Genomic DNA, 12,498 nt, shown 5'->3' on the forward strand with positions numbered 1-12,498 from the left:
TAAGGTTCTCCACCAAACCTCTGAGTCCTTCACAGAACAGTTGTATTTTTACTGAGACTGAAGTACACACAGGTGGACTCTATTTACCAGTTAGGTGACTCTGAAGGCAGTTGGTACTTGTAGTTTTAAAGGCATATTTCACTCTAAATACTATACTGTCCAAGCACTTGCAGTTTGAAGGCGTATTTGACCCTAAATATTTTATTGTCCAAGTACATGTAGCCTTAAAAGGTACATTTCACTCTAAATATTATGTTGTCCAAGTACTTGTAGTTTTAAATGTACATTCCACACTAAATACTATACTGTCCAAGTCCTTGTAGTTATAAGGCATCATTGACCATAAAATAAATTGACCATAACACTATATTGTCCAAGTACTTGTAGTTATAAAGGCGTATTTCACTCTAAATACTATATTGTCCAAGTGCTTGTAGTTTTAAAGGCGTATTCCACCCAAATGCCCGCCCAGAGCAGCACTTCCAGCCCGTCTGAAAGCAGAAGAAGCGACATCAGTGTCCACGTCCCACTCGGTCTCACCAGATGTTCCTCCATGAGCAGCTCATGTGCGGAGATCTGATCATTGCTGCAGTATGTTCGGGAGTTTCCAGCCCCAGAAAGAGGTGATGCAGCAGCATCCCTGTCCTGCCTCCGTGATTCATTACATTCAGTTTCGGTGGGCTCTTTAAGAGGAGAGACTCTCTGCATCTGCTGATCTGTGAGCCGGAGCGGTGCCGCCCTCCCTGCACATCCTGGACCGACAGACACCCGGCGGCTCGTCCTGGGACTCACTCGGCGCTCATGCGTAATGGATAATCGATGTTAACATGCGCCGGGCCCAGCGTCCTCTGCGTCCGTGCAGGTGTGAAAGGTAACCGGACTGAGCTGCTGCTGCCGGAAGGACACGGCCACGTTTGTGTGTGTGTGTGTGTGTGTGCTTTTTTTAAATCACCGGATCGGATCATACATGTTTCATGATACAGACATGACACTTCCTCCTGGTCTGCGATGGGCAGCTCCTCCAGGCGTCTAACAGCAGCCACCGCGTTTCCCCTGTTCGCTGGTTGGTCCGGTTCAGCTGGTTGGGCGTCAAGAGGAAGCAGCAGTTTGATCAAGTAAGTGTGAGATAATAAACAGGGCTGCACCTCCTCTCACGTAACTGAACCATGCTGAAGTTTCCTGCATAATAATGTGAGATCTGAGCAAAGCAGAATGCGCTGCAGAATGTAAGCAGTGTGGTTGGATGCGTGTTCGTCAGGAGCCCAGCATGTCCTCGGTGGTGGTGTCCGGGCTGAGTGAGCTGAGTCTGGCAGAGCTGCCCATGGAGAGCTGGATGTCTCAGCTGCCCTGCGCTCTGTGGGACACCCCCCTGTACCACCTGGCCATCCCAGGTAAGCTGCCATAGCACAGCACACTGTGGAGGTTAGTTGTCAGGTGGATGATTTTGTTCACAGTGTGGCTGCTGTGTGTGTGTTTAGTGTGACACAAATATGGCAACAAAAAAAAAAGAAAGCTCATTGTGCTGCAGCTCAAGAAAACACATGCAAATGGAGAAAAGACAGGAAAATGAGAGGGACATCAGCAACAAGAGTGCAGCAAAAAATAAAAGTACAACATGTTTGCAGCATCATAAAATGTACTATGAGCCCAAGCGAGTACAGACAAGCACTGCAAATTCAGACAACATGACTAAATAGGAAACAAATTGCAGATTAGGGCTGTTGCCACATACAGGTACAGATTATAAATGTGATATTCACAAAATAAAGTATAGATATCATGCTGATAATGCATATATGATAATAATGTAATTAATCTAGCACACTTATCTGTCTGAGGCCTGTGTTACAAAGCAGGATTTAAGGTTAGCGAGGTAACTTCAGGTTTAACTCTGGGTTTTCAGGCTTTCTGTGGTGCTTCACTTCTTACCAGGAGACATATGTTTGAGATAACTGCCTATTATTAGTTCTCTTGGAAAATGGTGACACCATTCATAGAAGATCCTGTGGAGCTTATGAGCAAATAGTCAGAAGGGGGGAGCATAGATATTAAAGATAGGCTAAAACAAAAAGAGAGAGAGAGAGAGAGAGAGAGAGAGAGAGAGAGAGAGAATAAAAAAGGTGAACTCTACTCTAACAGCGATGGTGCCACAAAAATACATTAAAATCAGTAGAATACTGTAATGTTCAAAAACTGCTAAAAATTTGGGGAAAAAATGGGAAAATATCGGCCGATATCTGCAAAATAATGACATTTTTAGCTGATTTAAAAGTAGTAAAACTGTAATTTTATAGTCATACATTGTAAAAGTGCAAATTACTCTTTGAAAAATTACAAATTTTTTGTTTGGGACAATATGTACAGACTTGGCCTTTTTTAAAATTCTGCATGTTAAAAACATGGAAAATCTGTAAAATAATTGTTTAAAAATTATTCACCATTTTTCAGGCTATAATTTACCTAATTTCACTTTCACATAACAGCAAATAACTATAAAATATTATTTTTTTGCTGGTTAAAAACAGTGAAAATAGTGTAATTGTACAGTCAAACATTGTAAAAGAACAAATTACCATTTTTAATCATACAGATTTTTGACACTCGATTTTTTGCAGGTTAACTTTGGCCTGTAGTTTTTATGGTTAACATGTAAACTCATACTTGTAACATATAAACTCATCTTATCATTATCTGTGATTTTACTTGTTGCTATCAATAATTGTTTTTTTTTTTAAAAGCAAAATAAGTGAACTATTGGAGAAATTTACCATTACAACTGTTAAAATTGTTCATTTTTTGGCAGATTCTCTGCAGAGGGAACTACAGTCTTTTTAGCTTCATTGTTCCCTGTTAGATGAAAACATTTCAAACGCTTGTTCTGAAGGCCCTGTATAGATGTTATAGTAAAAGACTGACTGATTAAAGCACTAAATGTGCTTTGTGACCTACAAGATTGGCAGTGAGCATCTAACTGGTTAGAATTATGTTTTAAAGTTTGTTCTTTACTTGCAATCAAAACTATTTACCAGCACCAGGGCTGCAGAGGTAAGAATGAGGCTAAAACGGTCTTATAAGAGTAGTCTGCATCTGAGCAGCACATTGATGTAATGTAATACACAGTTTTAATTAACTCATGCCTTAACGATGGGGCTGGGAAATTGATAAGTCTATTAACTTTCACACAGTCTGCATTTTTTAAATCACCTTTCTTTCCTGATTGTGGCTGCAGCTGCTGTGTCACTTTCAACTTGTCTTGCTTGGTTTCAGGTCATAATCTGTTTTACCTGTGAGCAATATGCAGCTCTGGACCTCTACATGTTTGTGATCGGTGGCGTCTTTTATTACTTATAGCTAGATTTGGAAACCCTGCATTGATTTAACAAGTCTAAACCAGCTTCATGCACCCGCTGCTCATTAAAGCCAGATAATTAAAAGAGATCCAGGCTATGTTACACTTGCTTTGTGTTGCAGACTCGAGGCTCTTTTATGTATCGGTTTATGTGGCTGTCTTTTTTACTATCCATTAAATTAATTACTTACAGACTCTCTGCATTTGCATTTTGAGTGTAATACATTTCCCTCCCCCTCATAAAGAAAACACACAATAAACCAAATTAAAGATTTTCTCTATAAATACCATAATAATATTGTTATCAGGCGCTCTTTTGGTTACGATATTAAAGGGAAAATCTGATACTGTGTAGCCCAAATGCAAGTAAAGAAAACTTGAAATGGTTTTGCAAATGTACAAAACTAAATCAGACTTTTAAAGCTGCATTGCTTATGTGTGTTGTGAAATTTGTCAGTTGCAGCGTGTTGAGCTCTCAGAGCCACCGCAGCTGTTACATGAACCAATCATGTCTTATGGTGATTAAGTGTATTATGTTTGCCCCATTTAGGCAGCCACAATGCAATAACCTACTGTCTGGATATGAACGACAGATCCCCTGTTGACCTCATGCAGCCAGACCTGCTTCAAAAGCTGGACAAATTCATGAAGCCCCTCATTCGCCCCTTTGTGTACAAGTGGGCAATAACACAGGTAATGAATCACACGAGCTACTTGTCATTGCAGAAGATGTTTGGTGACACCTAAAGCTGGGCCTCCAATAATGAATTCTGCATGTGATTTCTTGCAGGAGTTCACTATAAAGCAGCAGCTGGACTGTGGGGTCAGATACTGTGACCTGCGAATCGCCCACCGGCCCAACGACAGCTCCACAGACTTGTACTTCTACCACGGCGTTTATACCACGCTCACTGTGGAGGTGAAGTAATGGCACGCAAATTATGTGATGGTGAAATTTATGCTCCTGAAATTATTGCATCTAGAGAAAAAAAAAAACTCATAAAAAACAGCAAGAGAACCGAGCTCATCAAACACTGACACTGAATCCTCCTAAAATTACGGTAAAGTCCTAAATTTAGAGGTTCATTTGTCATGTTCCTGTTAAAAAATCATGGAGAATCAACATAATATTTGTATTTTACATGTTTTATTCTTAAAGTGACCGTATGTGTCTTTTCCTGAACACTACAGCCACAAGTGATGAGTGCAAAATAACGTAAAATGCTAAAATGTAGTGTAATTCTAAAACAGTCATACAGTTAGTATACTCACTCAGCAGTTTCAGATATGGAGCAACATCTATCCAAAGTTTCCTACCAATCACCAACATAAACTACTAGATCATGAAGGCTGTGTCAGCAAAACCACAGAGTTGTGTAAATTAAGTGAGGATGATTTTTATGTCAGATGAATTAAATTTTATTATTTAAGTTATTTAGTTTTAGCTGAGGGCACATAGACAGGGAATCTGAACTCCTGCACATCTATTTTATGAGACAGGCACGTACGAGAGGGATAGAAGAGTTTCAGATATATTCTCACATGCTGTCTAACGTATAAAAATACATTATAACATCCAAAAACTTATGGACCATTTCTGTGCTATCAGGCCAATGGCTTGTTTCAAAGAGAAGCTATCTTAAATAGGCAGTGATTGTAACTTTTCAACCAGTTTCCTCACGTGCTATCAGAGGACATGATTCCCAAAACATCGTTCTGCTGAATAACAATTTCCAATGACACACAGAGAATCACTCTATTTAGCAGCAATCGTAAATGTATCCCAAACTTGTTCACATTAAATGGAGAAAATGCTGTGAAGGGAATCCTTAAAAACCCAAACATCAAAACCACATTACCCCCAAAAATATACATCTCCAAAATCATGCAGAGACCAAATGTAGATGAACTTTCAGAGATACATTTGCATGACAAGTGAAAAAAAGCAAGTTAGACAGTTGTGGAGTCTATTACGCTGGTGGCAGTTTTACTTGGTCTGTATTTAACCAGAGAAATCTTGGAACTGTACATGCTTTTCAACCAATCAATTGGTTGTGGGGGAAAAAAAATCTGCACATTATCTCTATATGAACTACATGGTTCACAGTGCACTGAGTGTACTCTATCTGGTAGCCTTATTAGCCTAAAACAATTGTACATAAACATAAAAAGATAGGATTTGCAGCATATTAAACCATTTTGATGCTTGTATTTGCTTCGACAATTCTCATCATATATTTTTTCCATTTTGATGAGAGTGGATTCTTCACATCCACCTTGATCTGGTTGTTGCTGCTGCTACCGGCAAACGCTATCATTGGATTCACCAGACGTTATATAAACATTCTTAGACCAGACGCACTGAAATATGCCTGTTGTTTGATGTTTACTCTCAAAGCTTTAAGCATTAACATGAAAGTTGGCGTAACATCCTCATGTAGATACATTAACCTGCTGATTTTCGAGGATATGCCAGTGTTGGTTGTTGAGCTCTGATTAGAGTCCATAAAGTCATGCACCATATAACAAAAAGTTCAAAAGTATGTCAAGCAGCTTGTATGATAAATGCAGTGTATTTCAATCATCTATGCTCTCCTGCAAAGGTGCAATGTGTTCAGAAGAAAAAATAACTTATCTATCTAGAGCACTTTTGCCAAGTTATTACAGACTTGATATTTTCATTTTGTTGTAGACACAAGTGCTGAAGCCAAAAATCAGTGCTGCCTGATAACGGCACCTGGCAGCGTGACAAGTTTAGGGAGTGCTGCGAGCTTGAAATGTAAGGCTGTGACTTGTAAATGGTATCTTTTGTTTCACGGACAGACCGTCCTGATGGAGATAAGAGAGTGGCTGGACGCTCATCCCAAAGAAGTGGTCATCCTCTCCTTCAGTCACTTCCTTGGCCTGAGCCAGGAGCTCCACATGCTGCTGCTCACAACCATCCGCAACACGTTCACCTCCAAACTCTGTCCCAAAACGGTACAGCTGTGCTTCCTGTTCTGTATAAGAATCTGAAACATAAGGCTCATCACATTTTACATCGTTCTTATTGTCAGCAAATCCCAAAAAACAGCAGCTAATGCAAAATCGCATGTGTCTTTTTCCTCTGTGCAGTAGAAATGCAGCAGATTGTTGTCCAAAAACTACTAGTACCACATCAGTGAGGCACACTGTTGCACTGAGTGTTCCCTGTAGTTTGTTTTGACTTCATCACACCAGTGAGCCACAACATTGTAACCATGACAGGGGAAGTAAATGACTTTGAGCTACTGAGGCCACTGAGCTTCTCCTTTGGTTCTCGTAACTGTTTCAAGAGACTTCCTCAGTTCTAACTGACTGACAAGGAGTCCCAGGTGTTTATTCTCACCACCACAGCCCAGATCTACATGACTCAAGGTGTGAATAAATGTGAAACTTACTAGGATGGGTCTCAGGACTGCATTATAAATACCTGATAAGTGGAACTGAAGACTATATTCTCTGTTCCAATTCAACACAGATGGCTTCCTTCAGTCCTCTTTCAAACCATCTATCGGCTCTGTCCAGAATGTGGACACTGCTGTTCTCAAAGGAACATTGTCTTCAGATACAGATGGATTGTTATCAGATGTTAAAATAAATACCTTGGACTCGTCACCAGTCAGTCAAAACTGAGGAAGTCTCTTGGATGACAGGTGAAACGTCTTTAAGAACCAAAAAATATGTCCAGTTGCCTTCTACTGAAGCACTTACGACTAGCAGGACCTGCATGACTGAGCATCTACACAGACATGGGACAGTGTTCTGCTGGGAAATCTCGGGACTTTGCATTCAATTGGACATTACTTTGATATGTACCACCCACTTAAACATTGCAAGCCAAGCACATCTACCCCAAACCAGTGGTCTCCCCAGTAGGACAATGCTTCCTGCCACATTGTAAAAACTGCTTGAGGAACATGACAAAGAGCCCATGGTGTTGGTCCAGCCTTCAAACTCCCCAGATCCCAATCTGACTGGAGCAACCTTGATTCATGGAGGCCTCACCCTCCAATAACCAAAGGATCCGCAACCAGTGTCCCGGTGCCAGACACCACAGGACACCTCTAGAGAGTCTGTGTTCATACCCCGAAGGGTCCTAGCAATTTTGATGGCACCAAGAGGACCTGCACAACATTAGACAGATGGTTCTAATGTTGTGGCATGCACCATCCTGCTGTAGATGATCACTGGAGCACTCAGCGTTTATTAGTCCGCAACTGAAAATAGTCCCCAACTGATACACTGCATAATCCTATTTGAGTGTCCTTTAATAAAAAACCACACTGCACAGCTAATTAAAAAACAAATAAATGTGACCTCTTGAAGATTGTTACATCTTCAGTAGTAATTAATCAACTCGAGGTTGACGGTACTCAGATGACCACATCATTGGTTTGGTCTTTATTATGTATGGGATTTGTTGATAATAAGAAAAATACAGAATAATTCCAACCTCGTCCCTAAAATTCGCACAAAAATTAAACTAAACTCTTTATGTTGTTGTTGCTTTCAGGAGCCGTTAACTCTTCGGAACCTGTGGGCTTTAGGCTACCAAGTGATTGTGTCCTATGAACACACTATTTCCAGCTTACACAGTGAACTGTGGCCACACATTCCTTACTGGTGGGCCAACAAATGCAAAGCTGAGTCTCTTATTGAGGAGTTCGAACACAGAAAACAGCATGGCAGACCAGGTAGTTGACTGTTTACTTATAATGTCAAACACATGCAAGGAGTAACATGTATGTATCACTTTAATTTAGAATAAAACTGTGTGTGTTTTGTGTTTCAGGTGGTTTCTTTGTCACAGGAATCAATCTGACAGAGGACCTGAAGTACATCTGCACACATCCGACAGAGTCGCTGAAGGACTTGGTAATGTCCACGTATCCGACACTGCTCAGCTGGGTTAAAGAGCAGACTCCTGGATCCAGAGTCGGCTCTCTCAACATCATTGCTGGAGACTTTATCACGGAGAGCGACTTTGTACCGACTGTCGTTACACTGAACGAGAAACTTCTGAAATGGTCCTCATGACTTTTCACCAATAAGCATGATTCTACAACAAACAAACAAACAAACAAACAAAAAAAACCACGAACACAGCATGAAATACAGTCAAGCTTGTTTTGTTAAGAGTGTCAGAAAAATACTTGAATTATTCATTTCAACATAAATGCACTTGCTGGAGGCAGTGACACGTGCATTTCAGTCTGAAAGCTGCTTTTTGATATTTTGACCTGCACTTGTTTGTTTACATTCAGTTCACTATTTATGCAATGTACTGTATCAGTTTTCACAAGTCAGCAAGGCAGCCAGGTTTATGTTACGCTGACCAAAGCAATAACGATACAACTAATCTCACCTTAACGTAGGCATTTTAGACGAGTAAGCACAAATAATGTATTCAATGAGCACATATGACTGTAATGTAGGACACAAACTTTTATAATTCTAACATGAGCAGTAAACTGTATCAGCTACAATACATCTATTTAACTATAGAGAATGTAGAGAAGATGTGAACTTATGCAAAATGCATGGAAAACCTATTTGCATGAACCCAACCTTGACTGTTCTACTACTTTAGCCAATAGGTTCAGCCTTGATTTAACATAACGCTGCACCGCTGTGCCTGTGGAGATAAGCTTTTCAAATAAACATGAGCATTTTTAAGCAAAACATTTCATATTTTTTAGACGGATTAATATTATGCTTTTATTTCATAAGTGTAAGTGTAGCTCCTAAGGCTTTTCCTCCAAATACACCTGTGCTGGAGTTTCAGTCTGAACTGACCGTTTGTTTCAGTTGCACAAATGAGGTCACCATGTGTTCAGTGTTTTTGGCCAGAGGGAATGTCAAACCATGGGGTCCCTAAAGGGCCACATAGGAGAAAAAAGCTTTTGTTTTCTCTGCCAGTATGTGTTTCTATAGAATTGCTTGTATGACATCACCTGTGTGAAACGCTGCTGCAACTCTGGGGTCAGTTCAGTTCAGTTCCATCATAATGGCCAACAAGAGGAAAAACATTTTCCTACTCAGTTGAGTTTACTGTAGGAGCCACAAAATATTTCCCTTTGTCATTTTTATAAAATTAAGAATATAATTCTTATAATGCCCAACTGTGCCTGAAGTTTAAAGTTATTTACAACATGAGGAAAATTTGTACTAATGGTAGCTGCTAGTCATTTAATAATGTATTTCGTCTTGAGGCTGAATGTGCCACTGGAAAATGACTGAGGAATAATTATTAACCCTTTTCGTATAGGACTTTTCTAAAACTAAGTTACAATGCGATGCACAAAGCACACATTTAGAATACAGAGAATAAAAACAGAGATACAGAAAATGTATACAGATAGCCACAGGAAAATGGTGCACCAGCTAAAAGAAGACCTTGTGAAAAAACAAGGTAATCCAGGAGTATAAACTGTAAAATAAAAGCCAAGCAAAGCACTAAAACACCCAATGAAAACTTAAAATCAGTTGTAAAGTTTACTGGTAACCAATCAAAGCCAGCAAGAAACGGAGTCATGCTGTCGGTTCTCCTGGAACGAGTTTAAAGCAGAGCAATTTTAATTGAATTGCTCAATAAAAATCTAATACATTTACATTATAAAAGATGCTGGAATTGTCCAATTCTGCTTCATTATTCTGTTGAAAAGATTAAAAATAACTAAATTTAAAACCAAATAATGAAATTAATTGTATTAACCATCTTCTCTTTAGGGTTGGGTTCAGGTTTTTTCTGTTTTTGTTTTGTGATCACTTTCATTTAAAGACTGAAGTCCACCTCATAATGCAACAGCATGAGCTCTGATTGACCAGCGAGTCTCCACCGGTGCTAGTATAATATATATATGCAAAGAAATTATTTTATTCCATTATGTTGCTATTAAATAAATGTGACTTTTTAAGGATTTCCAAAACAAAAAGTAGAAAATGCATATTTATTTAATTTACCACTTGTCTGCTGTCATTTTGGATCACACTATTTCATCTTATCCTTTAAATAGTGCAGATTCTGCTTTGTCGTCTGCTCAATGTAAGTTTCTCTCTATAATTTAGTGCCGCACTAAAAATTAAACAAGGTCTGACCCACAGAGTAACAGGAGCCGCTCTCTGACTGGCAGCTGTTTCCACTGTTGTAAACAAAGGTGAAAGTGCTTTTCTCATCAGGTAGCCATTAGCAGGACAGAGACATTTGATGTTTTTTGCTATTAAAGGCAACTGAACTTGAGATAAAAAACATGACAATGATACAAAAGTAAGGACTGACTTTCCGCTTTTATTTCGCATGTAAGTTGCCATTCATACAAAGAGCCACTGTAAACCTTGAGTCCCCTTTTTAACATGTGCTTCAGTAAATAAAGACAAAAATGTCAATGAATATAACAGTAACCTAGCCTAATATTTGGGTTCAACTACGGCATCATATCTGTGACCCACTCGCATAACTTTGGAAACGATTTAAAGGCCTTTAAAGCAGCTGCCTTCAGTTGATGTTTGTTTTCAGCTGGAAAAATGTTCAATAGTGTGACTGACTTTGGCTAATCTGAGATCTGTCAGGTTTTGCTGCTGATAAAAGCTTCGGTTGCACAAGCAGTGTGTTTCAGGTCTTTGTGTAGTTGCAGGACGAAGGTTCGGCCAATCAGATGGGAGGAATCGCTTCGCACAAAGGCAGAATTTGTCTGAACACTTCTGAATGCATCCTGCAACGAGCCAGTTGGTTCCAGAAGCAGCAATAGAGGACACGACCTCCTACATGTTTCGTTGATAAGGTGGAATGATTTAGATCATGGGTGCTTCCTGTGTTTCTTCACTTTTTAGAGTTTATTTTGGTCTCATCTTTCCACAGAAGCTTGCTTTGAGGGAACTTAAGGTTCTTCTTCAATCTAAGGATTTGTCTGTCATCAGCTGAAGTTGTTTTCCTTTGAAGTCCACCAGGGGTTCCTTTTTTCTTCAGAACTTCCCACACCGCAGTACTTGACATGTCCATTTTAGTCTTTGATTTTGCTGACTGACTTTGATTTCTCTGCTATAGTCAGTTCTCTGGTGTTTATGTTTTGCCTTTTGGCTTCAAATGCAGTCCCAACTGCCGAAATGACAGATTGAAACGAAGGCTAGACACAGTATTAGTATGTGTGAACAGTTCATGCAAAAGGGAACACCTGGGCAACGAGTTACGCCAGTTTGTCAGTCATTAAGATGAGAACATGAACAATAGGTGCAAATAAAGACTGAAATAACAGCTTAACGCCATTTCTCTATTTGATTTAAAATTCAAAGGGCTAAAGTTGCAAAAACATCAAATTTCCCATCCTTTTTACTTATTATTAAAGTCTCTGTCCAGTTGTGGATTTAATCCCTGGTACAGAGATGGATATCTTTTTGCATTGTAAATCGCTGTAGGACAAGTAGTTAGTTCTTCTGTCAATGTGACCAAATTGAATGTCAAAGATCAACCTGGAAGCATTCCAAGTTATGATTTTTTAATTGTTTATATGAAAATTTTATTAATATTAGGGTCAGAGTACGATTCCAGTTCTATGAGCAGTCCTCTAGCAGGTTTCACTGTTGGTTGTGTGAGGAGGCCAGACTGGATTCTGAGGTGGTCATGGCCACCCCAGACCCTCCCTCAGATCCTCACCTGATAATAAATAACTTCATACCAATCCTCTTAATGTTGATAACAATAAATATATTAAAAAGCAGTGATAAAATAATGTGTTATTTTGAGCATTTAAAACTTAAAAACAAATGAATCAACCAAAACAATAACAGCTCTAAGGAAAATGAGATGAAATAAGAACCCTGAATTGTCCTGAGGATAAGAATGAGACAAGCTTGAAATTGTTCTGCATGTTTTTCTCGGTTGCAGGAGCACAATGAATAAAACTGGATTTTCCAAGTTCAGTGAAAAGAGCCGGCCCCTGCAGGGTAATCCAGTCATTTGGGCCTGTTTAATGAGTCCCACATTAAAAGGCTGTATAGTCTGGGATGTCACATATAACAGATAAAAAAAGGTCAAGTCAAGACACCATTGTTTAAATATCACATTTAAAGCAACAAATTTGCGTTAAGACCCAACTGTTATTTATGGTGTGAATTTACCTCAGTAAATCAAA

At 39.3% G+C, this 12,498-nt stretch overlaps 1 protein-coding gene across 1 annotated transcript; it reads left to right on the plus strand.

Moving 5' to 3' along the window:
* Positions 1 to 574: 574 nt before the first annotated feature.
* plcxd1.1 (phosphatidylinositol-specific phospholipase C, X domain containing 1, tandem duplicate 1) lies at positions 575 to 9,052 on the plus strand. Its single transcript, XM_008281270.1, has 8 exons — positions 575 to 871; positions 984 to 1,115; positions 1,259 to 1,391; positions 3,900 to 4,042; positions 4,140 to 4,268; positions 6,173 to 6,328; positions 7,884 to 8,064; positions 8,163 to 9,052. The coding sequence occupies exons 3-8, from the start codon at positions 1,268 to 1,270 to the stop codon at positions 8,405 to 8,407; spliced, it is 978 nt and encodes a 325-aa protein (XP_008279492.1). The 5' UTR covers positions 575 to 871; positions 984 to 1,115; positions 1,259 to 1,267; the 3' UTR covers positions 8,408 to 9,052.
* The last annotated feature ends 3,446 nt before the right edge of the window (positions 9,053 to 12,498 follow it).

Source organism: Stegastes partitus, unplaced genomic scaffold, assembly GCF_000690725.1.
Source record: "Stegastes partitus isolate 25-593 unplaced genomic scaffold, Stegastes_partitus-1.0.2 Scaffold228, whole genome shotgun sequence".
NCBI classification, from domain to species: Eukaryota; Metazoa; Chordata; class Actinopteri; family Pomacentridae; genus Stegastes; species Stegastes partitus.